Here is a 13,395-nt window from a genome sequence, read left to right on the forward strand (position 1 = left end):
GGGCCGAGGCCCCACGAGGCCCCACGAGACCGGCTCGGCGCCTGGAAGCCACTTGGTCCATGCCTCCAACCTGCACCGGACGCTGCCGCCCTGGCCGACCTCTGTGCTGCACTTGATGGAGCTTCTGCACCTTGCCGTCTGCCAGCACGGCATAAGGCGTAATGTGGGCTTTGAATAAACATGTATATATTACCATTATCTATATTCATCAACTCCTGCAATGCTCAAGAGCCTCTTCTCGGCATTAATCATGTGGTCCTTGACTATTGCTCTGTTAGGCAAGCCGTGGAATATATAAGCTCCCCTTGACCCCCAAGCTCGTCGTAGTTGTCTCCCGTTTAGATGCAAGCTTATTATGCGAACTTACAAGTTACAACATCCTTCGTTGACCACCTAGCCGAACCAGAGTTTCAGATCTTTCCTCGCCGACACAATCCGCCCATGACCGCGCTTATCCTCGGGCCAGTCACACAAGCCTGGATAGTAATCAACTTCACACTTGGAAGTCAGTGGTTTTTTTTCCCTTGATGAAAGATGAAAGGAAGGAGAATTAATGCCAAGCCTGGGAGGAGAATAAACAAATCTTGGCAACTAGAAACCGCCGACGCGCTCCCGGAGCTTTGGTTCCTTGCATTTCGGTTGCGGCACGATGCGCACGTGACAAGCTGTCTCCTCGTACCTGGTAGCAAATGCGCGCATGAGGGCGGGGGCCGCAACCCGGGATCGACGACGCCCTAAGACCTACCCGACAGACACATGTCGTGGCTGTCGAGCTTGAAAGGAGCCAGGGCTTTTGGACTCTGCCAAACCACCTTTGCCAGCGCAGCCAGGCGGAGCTTCGCATCCATCAACATGGCGGCCAAGCGTGATCCGTCGACCCTCTCCAACTACCAAGCATGGCGCACCACGCACACGACCGTCGCCTTCAAGCTCGACTTTGACAACAAGCGCCTTAAGGGCTCCGTCCTCTTGCAGCTCGAGAGCCAGACGGACAAGGAGAGCAAGGAAGTCGTCCTCGACACGAGATCCCTCAACGTCTCGTCGGTCAATGTCAACTCCAAGCAGTCAAAGTGGGAGCTGAAGCCCTTCTCCAACCCTCTGGGCGCCCCCTTACATATCGCTGTGCCCGATGGCGCGTCCAAGGGCGAGATTGTCGACGTCGCCATTGACCTGGAGACGACGGATAAATGCACCGCGCTGCAGTGGCTCACCCCTGCCCAGACGTCCAACAAGAAGCATCCTTACATGTTTTCTCAGTGCCAGGCCATCAATGCTCGGTCCATCTTCCCCTGTCAGGACACGCCTGATGTCAAGTCGACCGTCACCTTCAACCTCACCTCGACCCTCCCCGTTGTCGCCAGCGGCGTCCCAGTCGGAGACCACACGGCCACTCCCGGCATCGAGAAGCTTTACAGGTTTGAACAAAAGGTCCCCATTCCGTCTTACTTGTTTGCCGTCGCGTCGGGAGATATCGTCACGGCACCTATAGGCCCTCGCAGCGTGGTCGCCACCGGTCCCAACGAGCTGGCCGACTGCAAGTGGGAGCTCGAGCGGGACATGGAAAAGTTCATGGACGTTGCCGACAAGCTCATCTTCCCCTATAAATGGGGCGAGTACAACGTTTTGGTTCTCCCCCCTAGCTTTCCCTACGGAGGTTTGCCGCTTAATTCCCCGAGATGTACTGGATCCTTGATCTGACTGGCCCCTACAGGCATGGAAAACCCCGTCTACACCTTTGCCACTCCGACCATCATCAGCGGAGATCGCGAGAACGTCGACGTCATCGCCCATGAGCTGAGCCATAGCTGGAGCGGAAACCTCGTCTCAAATGCCAGCTGGGAGCATTTGTAAGTAGCGCCGAGGTCCCACAACACTCGTGGCCACATGCTAACGATGTGCAGCTGGCTGAACGAAGGCTGGACCGTCTATCTCGAGCGTCGCATCTTGGCCGCCATCCACGGAGACGCCGCGTTTGACTTTTCCTCCATTATCGGCTGGAGTGGACTTGGTAGGGCCGACTCAAATGGTGGCGAGGTGCATTCGATGCTAATGGGAAGCAGAGGACGCCGTCGAAATGTTTGGAAAAGACCACGAATACACCAAGTTGGTCATCAGTCACGACAACGTAGATCCCGAGGACGTCTACAGCCAAATAGCTTACGAGAAGGGCTTCCACTTTCTCTACTACCTCGACCGGCTGGTGGGCCGCAACAACTTTGACAAGTTCATTCCTCACTACTTCACCACGTGGGCTAGAAAGTCACTCGACTCGTTTGAGTTCCGGAACACATTTTTGGACTTTATGCAGAGTCTCAACGACGAGGAACTCAACGAGAGGGTGGCGACCATTGACTGGGATGCCAAGTTCTTCTCGCCAGGCTTACCCCCAAAGCCCGATTTTGACACCACCATGGTAACCATGTGCTACGACCTAGCGGAGAAGTGGAAGGACACGGTAAGCTCCCCAAAGCAGCCTCCAAATGCGTACATGATCTGACCAAGGACTTTAGTCGTTCGACCCGAGCGCGGGCGATATTGAGTCTTTCACGGCCAACCAGAAGCTCGTCTTCCTCGAACGGGTGCAACAGTGTGCCAGTTTAAGCCCCGAGCGAGCTCAGCTCATGGGCAAAGCTTATGATTTTATCTCGTCAAAGAACGCCGAGCTCAAGACGGCCTACTACCTCGTCGCCCTCAAGGCGCAGGATCCCACTAGCTTTTACGGGGCGGCCGAGCTGCTGGGAACGGTGGGGCGGATGAAGTTTGTCCGGCCGCTGTTCCGGGAGCTCAACAAGGTGGACAGGCAGCTCGCCCTGAATACCTTTGCGAAGAACAGGGACTTTTACCACCCCATCTGCAGGGGCATGGTGCAGAAGGACTTGGGCATCCAGGACTAGGAGTAGTACGTGAGGCTATGTGGTGGCAAGGCCACTCAGATATACATGCGGAAACCTCAGTTTAGCCATGATGAATCACGCATACTGTCCGCCCACGACTGGCGCTCAGCGCGCTCGAATTTCCGCACGGAATGCACGTCCTTTGCGCCAAAGTTGCCATAGAGGTGTGGGAAGCCGTCCTCCCAAATGACTGAATCGGCCAGGTTGCCGAGGTCAAATTTCAACAGCCATAGGCTAGAGGCAGCGGCGAAAAACAAATCAGCCGTGGCGGGGACCTTTTCGGCGTGAGCACTTTGTACCTGTTGTCCACTGTCGGCTGTCTTACCTGGTTACTCGTGCTAAGGTGCACGAAGCCGTCGGCTTTGTCGAGATCAGAGAAGGGATACTCGGCCGGGATTGGGTCTTGGGGCGCGGACGGGAGTATCTTGTAGACATGTTTGACTTGCTCCATTGCGACGAAGGGATGTTGAAGTGAACCATGGGAAACCCGAAATCCGGGTGGGGGGTCAAACGTGCTGCTGTGGAGCTCCAGGGTAGGAGACGGCGCCACGTCAACCCATCCAATCCGTTAATTACATCTCTATGGCTATTTTCTCACCTCATCTCTCATCCATCCACTCCCGCAAGATGTTGAACTGACGATTCTTCCACGTCGCACAGGGCGATAAAGCCATGGACTTCAGTTCGTATCACTGCCCCCATCATCATGTCTCGAGGGCCCCTCCCCTCGCAGCTCTGCCTGCTGTCTTCATTACCTGACCGGACAGAGCGGGAAAAGGTCCGGTTCTTGGGATGGTACGTTCAAGAGCGAATCTCAAGAGAATTAGGTTCGCGACGAAAGGTCTAGTCTCCGGGCTCATGCTCATGGCTCTGCAGTGTCACGTCCTTCTCCCCGGCCTCCGCTTCGCTGGCGCTCGGTCACTTGTACCCCAAAGGTAGCAACGTCGTCGTGTCGGTCAACCTCGAGCTGGTGATTGAGACGCTCCAACCAGGGCTGACACGCATCGGTGAGTGGGTGAACGTTATTGGGTACGTGCTGGCGAAGCCCAGGTCCTCGGCCCCCGGCTCCGGGGATCGGGATGGGTCTTCTGCCCACGTTCAAGCACTGGTCATCTGGCCGACAGGACCTTTGGATATCCAGCACTACGAGAAAAGCTTCGAGGCGGGGCCGTGAGGGCGTTTCCATCCTATATTCCGGGCAAAATATCTCGAATGGACGGATCAAGATGCCGTCGAACGAGAAACGGCGTGCAGCAGGAACATCGACACAAACGGGAAGCTTGCCACCCGTATGTCCCCAGCTTGAGGGATCCCGACCATTCACACCACGTGAATAAAAGCAAGTCCATTCTCACATGCCTTCTAGGCAAAGATGGAACGGGTAACCGTTCAATGGGTTGACACCGCCATCACGTGGCAGACCTCGGCCGTTAAGGGACTTGCCGTTGTGAGGCCCCGCCAGTGTTCCCTTTCACAGCCAGCAATACCGGAGATTCCTGCGTGTCTGATTCGTCATATTCTCCTGACACGACGGAAAGAGCAAAAGACTCAAGCCTCAAAGGTGTTCATATGGTGGGCCGCGTGACAGTCTCTCCACTCCCTCCCGTGGGTGATCCAACTCAGGAGTTGTGACTTCTCGGCGGACTCCGGCCCCCAAGCTTGCGTCATTTCGGCAGCAAGCATTCGACTCGCATTAGCCTGAGCCGGCCGGCTTCGGCGCGCGGCGACGGTCGTTGTGATTGCGGCGGCTGCTTCCCCTGTCGATGGTTTCTCCGGGCCCCCGAGAGACAACGACGGGCTGATGGAGCGGTCTCTTGAGCGCCTTCGCTGGATTCTCCTGGATTTTGGCCGCCATCTGTCTATCCCACAGCTGCCTCGACTTGCGGCAAATGTCGTCAATCTGCTCCTGAAACGCGCCAGGGCTCGTGTCAATCGAAAGCTGGACGAGCCATGGGCAGGTGTTGCACGGGCTTACATCAGTCAAACAAGCGCCCGGCGTCGAAATCAGAAAGCCGTCCTCGCCCTACACACCGTTCAACGTCAGCAAGCTTTGTCTCAGCTAGCACAAGCTAGAGGCTGGGTACTTGGAAGGTGTACGGCCGAACCGTTGCTTGGGGCCCAAGGTGATATTGCAGCTCCTGTGTGATGATCTTTCTGTGGATGTCCAGATGAGGAATCCAGTAGCGGTTCAAGGAGGACGACATTGCGATTAGCCTCTGGGGGATGAACGGATCCGCAAGGGGGGACGCTGCGCCGTGCAGTTGCGCCTTTTCTGCCCGGGAGGAGACGGACATGGGCCCAGCATATAAGAGAGCATCCGAGCCTGGAAGGCGGAACGACATGAACGCCCACCCTGGGCCTATTCCGTTGTGCAGACGAGGGCGAATAGGGGAAGCACGCGTGCAGTCCAATCACAAATTTGATGCGGCTTAGCTCACCGCTCCGGACGAGGAGATACGCTGGGGCGAGCCGTATATGGCGAGATGCAGTGCTAGCATGCGCTGGAAGCACAGTATGTCCGTCCCATTGCATGCACACGCAAGCTCTACTACCGGAGACCCTGTCACGAGAAGTGTGATGCGACCCCAGGCGAAAGTGAGGCGGGCAAATGGCGATGGGTTGTGTCTTTCATTGGCAGGCCCGCCTCACCATGCTGGCAGACGAGCGACTGAGAGGCGAGGAGGTTCGCAGCCCTCATGCGATGGAGCTCGGGCTGTCACGTCCCCCGGACCGGCGAGACCCTGGCCGGCATGCCGCCCATTAGCTGGGGAGTGGCTGGATCTCGCCAAGATGTCAGGAGACGCGCGGAGGAAGATGGTTCTACTACTCATTCATCGAGCAGAGGCGAACGGCACCTGCTTGGATGCCCAGCGCAGCTCTCGGTCGCTCGCTTGCGGACATGTATGGCTCGCGTTGGGCTCCAAAGCCCAACGCATATACCCTGCTCGTGCAGCTGCTGTCCCGGGGCCGACTGACTGGCCGTCCTAGCTCGCTTTGATACATTTTATAAATTGTTTCGCAGCCGCCGATCGCCGGAGTAGGGCGTCGGGCCCCACGCCATCATTCGTCTTTCCTGGGGCGGCCAGTCGTCGGCGGTTGGCGGCCAGGGTTGACTCGCTCCAGTCACCTGGGACCGGTGCGAGCCTTGCGGAGGACAACGCGGCAGGGAGATGGCTCGCCAGCATTGGAAGAAGCGGACGGCCTCGACTGCACGGGCCTCCCGCGGCAAATTAAGCACGATGGATCTCGACGATAGGGCGCGCCGCCGTTGCATGAAACAAACAAAGGTCCACGGCGGAAGGATGACCCCTGCGGCCGCTAGCTCGCCCGTTTTGTTCGACTCGCGACAGGGAAAACAAAGTAGGCCACTGCCGAAGCAGCTCGAGAGGCGGTGGTTTCTTCCCCTGACGCGTTGATTCTTGCCCGTCCCTCCGATGGCCGCCGGGTAATCCGCGGAAGGCCAGCTGGATGACCCTTTCACCGCGCGCATGTGCCTGCAGGGCTCGCACGTGAACGTACATAATCGGTACTGTACCCTTGATCTGCTGCAGGCATCACGGGAGTACTCGCGTGCAAGTACCCTTTGCTGTGTTTGTTGCCCCAATCAGATGCCACTGATGGTTGAGAGGGCTCCATTTGACATCAAGCGCGAACCGCGTCTCTGTCTCTTGTTGACACCTTGAAGACGGAAGCATACCTCAGCCGCGGGGCCGCGACATTCCAGACAGACACACTCTCGCTAGACTGTCCTCTCTCGTCCGCCACAGCCCGCCCTCGGCCGTGCTGCCTGTCAGCCTCCGGCCTCGTGCCTCGCACCAAGCTTTTTGGCCCTGTCGTCATCTCCTCGCTCAACCAATCTCTCCCGCACCCTATCGGATAGCCTTTCCCGTCGCGCGAGGGAGGCGGGCAATTGACACGGTCGGCGCCTTGATGGAGGCCTGGACCCGACACAACTTGCGACGTTGCCATCGCGTCTCCGGACCTCGTGCGCGCGACCTCTTACGCTGAGGCCCCGGCGCATTGTTTGCAGAGACGTCTAGGCTTCGAGGGGGCCGACTCGGGTCCCCGCAGGCGATCCGACGACCATGGCGCCTGCCGGTGGCGGTAATATCAAGGTGGTGGTGAGAGTTCGGCCCTTTAACGGCAGAGGTATTGCTCCCGCCTCCATGGACGGCAAGCGCGATTAGGAGCTCACGTTTCGCAGAAATCGATCGCGGGTCAAAATGCATCGTCAGCATGAAAGAGAACCAGACCGTTCTCACCCCACCCGAGAGCCAGGGAGCACGGGGAGCCAAGGAAAACGGGGCCAAGACGTTCGCCTTCGACAGGTCATACTGGTCCTTCAACAAGCACGACTCGAGCTACGCTGGGCAGTCCAACCTCTTTGACGACTTGGGGAAGCCTTTGCTCGACAACGCGTTCCAGGGCTATAACAACTGCATCTTTGCGTACGGGCAGACAGGTTCTGGAAAGTCGTATTCCATGATGGGCTACGGGAAGGAGGTCGGAATCATACCAAACATTTGCCAGGAAATGTTCAGCCGCATACAGTCGATACAGGAGGGTGACAAGAGCACCAAGTGCACGGTCGAGGTCTCCTACCTCGAAATCTACAACGAGCGCGTGCGCGACCTGCTGAACCCGGCCACCAAGGGCAACCTCAAGGTCCGAGAGCATCCATCCACCGGGCCCTACGTCGAGGATCTCGCCAAGTTGGTTGTCGGCACGTTCCAGGAAATCGAGAACCTCATGGACGAGGGAAACAAGGCCAGGACGGTGGCGGCGACAAACATGAACGAGACGTCGAGTCGAAGTCACGCCGTCTTCACTCTCATGCTCACCCAAAAGAAGTATGACGCTGAGACAAAGATGGAGATGGAAAAGGTCGCCAAGATCAGCCTTGTCGATCTGGCTGGTTCCGAGAGAGCAACGTCGACGGGTGCGACGGGCGCCCGGCTGAAAGAGGGCGCTGAAATCAACCGCTCGCTCTCGACGCTCGGGCGAGTCATCGCTGCCTTGGCTGATTTGTCGACGACAAAGAAGAAGAAGGGCGCAAGCCAGGTTCCGTATCGAGACAGTGTTTTGACATGGCTGCTCAAGGACTCTCTCGGTGGCAACAGTATGACGGCTATGATAGCGGCCATCAGCCCCGCAGATATCAACTACGACGAGACGCTCAGCACGCTGCGGTACGCCGATTCGGCCAAGCGAATCAAGAATCACGCCGTCATCAACGAGGACGCCAATGCTCGCATGATTCGGGAACTCAAGGAGGAACTTGCTCTGCTGCGGAGCAAGCTTGGTGGTGGCGGCACTGCTGCTCCCGGCAGTGCCGCGTTGCCTCCGGATGAGGTGTACGCCGAAGGCACCCCTCTGGAGAAGCAAATGGTTACCATCACCGGCCAGGACGGAATGGTCAAGAAGGTGTCCAAGGCCGACATCGCCGAGCAGCTAAGCCAGAGCGAGAAGCTCCTCACCGACCTCAACCAGACATGGGAACAGAAGCTGCAAAAGACCGAAGAGATCCACAAGGAGCGTGAATCTGCGCTGGAGGAGCTGGGAATCAGCATCGAAAAGGGCTTCATTGGCCTACACACGCCCAAGAAGATGCCCCATCTGGTCAACCTCTCGGATGATCCCCTCCTTGCCGAGTGCCTGGTCTATAACCTCAAGCCCGGAACGACAACCGTGGGCAATGTTGACACCAATGCCGATCACCAGGCAAATATTCGCCTCAACGGGACGCGAATTCTGCATGACCACTGCACGTTCGAAAACGGCGCCGACGGTACCGTTACGGTGATACCACGAGAGGGCGCATCCGTGATGGTGAACGGCAAGAGAATCGCAGTACCAAAGCAGCTGCACTCTGGCTACCGAGTGATTCTTGGAGACTTCCATATTTTTCGATTTAACCATCCCATGGAAGCGAGAGCAGAACGGGGCGAAGTCGGCCAGAGCTTGCTCCGACAGTCGCTAACCGCCAACCAGATCCAAGCTCTGGACCGAACATCCCCCTGTTCCAGTCCGCGGCCAGGCCATGACCGGTCCGCCAGCAAGACCTCAGACTATGGCGACTTTCGGCCAGAATCGCCGTCCCTCTTTGCCCGCAACGGCAGAGACTCGGATTGGTCCCTGGCCCGGCGGGAGGCCGCTGGTGCTATCCTCGGGACTGACCAGAATTTCGCGAGCTTGACGGACGAGGAGCTAAATGCCCTGTTTGAAGAAGTCCAGAGAGCGCGTGCTGAACGAGTTAACGTGCGAGAAGACGGCGAAGACTCTGAATCGGTCACGTCCTACCAGCTCCGAGAAAAGTACATGTCGACTGGAACAATCGACAACTTCTCACTTGATACTGCCCTAACAATGCCGTCTACGCCGAAGCAGGGGGAAGCCGAAGAGAAGTTGAGAGAGGCACGGGAAGAGATGCAAAGCCAACTGGAAAGACAAAAGGAGGAGTTTCAGGAACAGCTCAAAAGCGCGGAGGCCTCGAATGTCGAGGTGGAGGAGATCAAGCGAGAAAAGACGAAAATGGAGGCGGCGCTCCAGGAGCTCAAGGAGGACATGCAGAAGCAACTCAATCTACAACGCAAACAGTACGAAGACAAGATTGAGCAAATGGACCCGTTGAAGCGACCGAGGCCGAACCCAAAGCTCTCCGACGAGGAAGTCGAGCGTGCCAAGTCCGCCTTGAAAGTGTGGCGGGGCCGCCATTTTGTCAAGATGGCCGAATCAGCCCTCCAGAATGCCGCCATTCTGAAGGAGGCGCAAATCATGAGCAACGAGCTCAACGAGAACGTGGTGTTTCAGTTCACCGTCGTCGACGTCGGGCATGTCTTGTGCTCTTCCTACGACATGGTCCTCAACGGTCTGACGGGTGAAGGTGAAGATGCCGCATTGGAAGAGGCCCAGAAGCCCTGCATCGGGATCCGTGTCATGGACTACAAGAACAGTGTTGTTCACCTCTGGAGTGTCGAGAAGCTGCACGACCGCGTGCGCCAGATGCGCCAGATGCACCAGTACCTTGACCAACCCGAGTACGCCCAGCATCTGAGCCTCGACAACCCATTCGTGGAAACTTGCATGCCGTCATACACACTGGTTGGCGAGGCCGATGTCCCACTCAAGGCCGTGTTTGAGAGCCGAGTCCAGGACTTTTCCCTCGATGTGCACTCGCCCTTCACGTCGCACGCCGTCGGCATCATCAAGCTGTCCCTTGAGCCGTCCCACGCACGAGCGCCCTCGAACACGTTGAAGTTTAATGTCGTCATGCGCGAGCTAATTGGCTTCGCAGAGCGTGAAGGAACCGAGGTGCATGCCCAACTCTTCATTCCGGGTGTCTCGGAGGAGGATGGAGTGACGACAACCCAGATGATACAGGACTTTGACGAAGGGCCGATTCGCTTCGAAAGCGTCCACAACATGAGCGTCCCGCTCTTTGCTCCCCAGGACGTGACGTTGAGGGTCGCCATCTTTGCCCACGTCTCGACAATGCACTTGGATAAGCTCCTCAGCTGGGACGACATGAGAGATGCGGGTCCCTCACGGGACGGTCCGAAGGGGACAAGAATCAGCGAATCGCAGTTCTTCACCCAGGAAAAGCACGACCTGCTCTCTCGAGTGCAAGTCATGGAACTCAATGAGAATGGCGACTACCAGCCAGTCGAGGTCACGCAGACTAGTGAGCTGGATACTGGCACTTTCCAACTACACCAAGGCCTGCAGAGACGGATCGTGATCAACCTTTCGCACAGCTCCGGTGACGCCCTGCCATGGGGAGATGTCACAGCAGTGCGAGTCGGAAAGATTCGACTTGTCGATTCGGCGGGCAAGACTCCAGACATGGGCGCCAACCAGCCAGACATTACTCTTAAGCTATCCTCGAGCCCCGTCTTCCGCGAGAATGCAAACGGCACGAGGAGCATCACCATATTCGCGCAGTGGGATTCGAGCCTGCACAACTCGCTATTGCTCGACAGAGTAACTGCAGAAAAGTACCGCGTACAGATGACCGTTACCTGGGAGATCAGTTCCGAAAAGCTGGCCGAGCCGATGAGATTTGCGCAAAAGGTGTGCGTTCAGATTCTGTCGAGGACATTTGTTCGTCAGACGTCCGTCTTTTCTTCCCTGTTCCAGAACGTGAGATTTGTGCAGTCTTCAACGGGCATCTTCACCCTGACCATGAGGCCGGCCCCCATCAAAAGAGTTGGGGACCTGTGGCGGATGAACAGTCGGCACGATTACGTCAAAGGTGAAGAGAATCTGACAAGTTGGGCCCCACGCGGAGTCTCGTTGGTGAGCGACTTTATCCTGGCTCGAAAGAAGAGAAGACGCATTGCCGAAATTGGCGTGATACAGACCTCGTTGAACAAGCTCGACGCCCCTAGCGCGAGACTGGTGGATTCCAGGCACGAAGGCCCTGAACCGGAGCCACTGCCCGAAGCGCGCTCCGTCTTACCAGATGACGATGACGACCTCCTCAACGATACCCCCGACACGTCGCAAGCGCCATCTATCGATGAAGATGACAAATCCGAGGGGCAGCTAGAGGAAGTCACCCTCAAGGTGGAGGAGCAGGGGTCGCTCGCAGAGACACAGGAGTATGGCGCGCGGGGGGCCGAGTTGCTGAAAAGGTGCCTGTCGCTCTGGACCAAGTACCCCGACCCGTTGTCGAGCATTCTGAGTCCGGCCAACACGGCACCGCCCCGGAACGGCATCACGCCGGACTCGCCGCCCCCGCCCAGCCTCATCACGACCATTGTCCGAGTGCCGAAAAACCCAAAAGTGCTCAAAGGTGGCTACCTACTCGTGCCCAACAGCGATTCAACGCGATGGATCAAGCGGTTCGTCGAACTCAGGCGGCCCTACCTCCACATCCACTCGGCGACAGACGGCGACGAGGTGGCGCTGGTCAGCCTCAGGAATTCACGCGTCGACAGCCAGCCCGGCGTTCTCGGGATCCTCCACGGGCCGGCGGGCGAGGACGACGGGTCGCAGGGCCCCAACAACACCCCCGACTTTACCCCGGGGCATCGTCGCACAGGCTCGGGCAGGGTCATCTCGACCATCTGGACGGGCGCGGCCGGTGGAGGGGCGCCGTCGTCGGGCGGGCCGGGCCTCCAGCGCCTCAGCGAGCGGCTGCAGTCGGCCGTGTTTGCCATCTACGGGACGGACAACACGTGGCTATTTGCCGCGCGCAGCGAGCGCGACAAGATGGATTGGATCTTCCGCATCGACCAGACGTATCTATCCAACAGCGAGAGTACGCCGAACAGCGGCGTCATGAGCCCGTACAGTGGGAGTCAGTACTAAGAAAACAAGCCGCTGGTTCGATTGGATAATAGTCCCCGGGCTACGACGTTGACGCACCCCTCATTTTTATTCCACGTTCCTTACCAAACACCACCATCCTCTTCCACATGGATGTGGTGTTTTTTTCCCCTCGTCTTCTCCCCACCTGTTTCTTTTGTCCACCCCGGAGACGACGGTGGCGGCGGCGGTTTTCTTAGACGACCTTTAAAATTATATACCCCCGAGAGGAGAGAAGCGAGAGCAAGCGAAGAAGGACATGTGTGTGTGTGTGTGTGTGTGTGTGCAAGCAGGAGGATGCAGGGCGGGCAGTCCCCTTTGAATGGCGCTTGGAGGGGTTTGGCGCTCGCGTGGTGTAGACGTACAAAGATGCATGTATTCGTTGCACGGGAGCGTGCTTGGGTAGGGTAGCTTGCTTGTCCCATGGCGGGCAACTGTTTTTGCTGCGAGGCTAGAATGGAGGCACGCTTGGCTGATTGAGCGACGACTGTAATGCTGGAAATGAAGTGAATGACGTGCAATATCATGTAACCAAGTTTGGATGCCGAGTGTCATGAGCATTGTCGCCCACTACGCGGCCACTGTTGCTCAACTTTGCAGGGTGGCCCGCCACATTCTTGGCTCCCATTTCTACTCTCCCCAGCGGGCACCTCTTACTAGCAGCCAAGTCCCCCCAAGACTCGGGGGACCGGATCTTTGCCTTCCGTCTTCCCCTTTTCTAGAAGCAACCACGCACACCTAGATGCTTTCGAGAAGGAGATCAACAGGAACAGATAGCGCAGGAGCTGAACAGCAGCGCATCATCGCACCGGCTCTCTCGACAACGACTGGGGTCTCGACGCAGGGGAGAGGGGGAGACGTGGAGAAAGAGAAGGGTTCGCATCGCGGCAGGCAACCGGCAAGCTAAGGTTCCTTTGCCCGTCCACTCCGCATCATTGTCCGCGCTGCCGGGTTTCGTGTGCGCCGAAGAGACAAAATAGGAATAGAGGGCAGTGTAAAAAGCAAAGGGCGCAGAACTAAATAAAAAGCAAGTACAGCATGCGTACTCCGTACAGTACGTAGAGTTGGAGAGCGGGCCGGGGAGCTTGCAAAGAGGCACTAGGCCCGGCTCCCCTGCCGGCCGCGTTCCCAGGCTGCGGGTGATGAAAAGTCCGGGAAGGTAACATGGCGTATGGGGCGTGAGAAAATCCAA

General features: G+C 57.6%; 5 protein-coding genes across 5 annotated transcripts; 3 read left to right on the forward strand and 2 right to left on the reverse strand.

Annotated features, from left to right (window-relative positions):
* Positions 1-852: 852 nt before the first annotated feature.
* Positions 853-2,894, forward strand: HRG_04194 (peptidase family m1 domain-containing protein; the record flags this gene model as incomplete). The annotated part of the gene is made up of 5 exons (XM_044862665.1): positions 853-1,654; positions 1,712-1,847; positions 1,902-2,008; positions 2,061-2,455; positions 2,511-2,894. 5 exons carry the CDS (start codon positions 853-855, stop codon positions 2,892-2,894), a joined length of 1,824 nt encoding a protein of 607 aa, XP_044721279.1.
* Positions 2,895-2,950: 56 nt separating this feature from the next.
* Positions 2,951-3,345, reverse strand: HRG_04195 (uncharacterized protein; the record flags this gene model as incomplete). Its single annotated transcript, XM_044862666.1, has 2 exons — positions 2,951-3,169; positions 3,220-3,345. The coding sequence occupies 2 exons, from the start codon at positions 3,343-3,345 to the stop codon at positions 2,951-2,953; spliced, it is 345 nt and encodes a 114-aa protein (XP_044721280.1).
* Positions 3,346-3,566: 221 nt separating this feature from the next.
* Positions 3,567-4,068, forward strand: HRG_04196 (telomere capping, CST complex subunit domain-containing protein; the record flags this gene model as incomplete). The annotated part of the gene is made up of 3 exons (XM_044862667.1): positions 3,567-3,576; positions 3,662-3,689; positions 3,771-4,068. The coding sequence occupies 3 exons, from the start codon at positions 3,567-3,569 to the stop codon at positions 4,066-4,068; spliced, it is 336 nt and encodes a 111-aa protein (XP_044721281.1).
* A 519-nt stretch (positions 4,069-4,587) lies between these two features.
* HRG_04197 (uncharacterized protein) lies at positions 4,588-5,098 on the reverse strand (the record flags this gene model as incomplete). The annotated part of the gene is made up of 3 exons (XM_044862668.1): positions 4,588-4,800; positions 4,870-4,917; positions 4,979-5,098. 3 exons carry the CDS (start codon positions 5,096-5,098, stop codon positions 4,588-4,590), a joined length of 381 nt encoding a protein of 126 aa, XP_044721282.1.
* Positions 5,099-6,979: 1,881 nt separating this feature from the next.
* HRG_04198 (kinesin motor domain-containing protein) lies at positions 6,980-12,206 on the forward strand (the record flags this gene model as incomplete). The annotated part of the gene is made up of 4 exons (XM_044862669.1): positions 6,980-7,043; positions 7,099-8,843; positions 8,886-9,152; positions 9,198-12,206. 4 exons carry the CDS (start codon positions 6,980-6,982, stop codon positions 12,204-12,206), a joined length of 5,085 nt encoding a protein of 1,694 aa, XP_044721283.1.
* Positions 12,207-13,395: the final 1,189 nt, after the last annotated feature.

This window comes from Hirsutella rhossiliensis (genome assembly GCF_020360975.1).
Source record: "Hirsutella rhossiliensis strain HR02 chromosome Unknown scaffold00004, whole genome shotgun sequence".
Taxonomy (NCBI): domain Eukaryota; kingdom Fungi; phylum Ascomycota; class Sordariomycetes; order Hypocreales; family Ophiocordycipitaceae; genus Hirsutella; species Hirsutella rhossiliensis.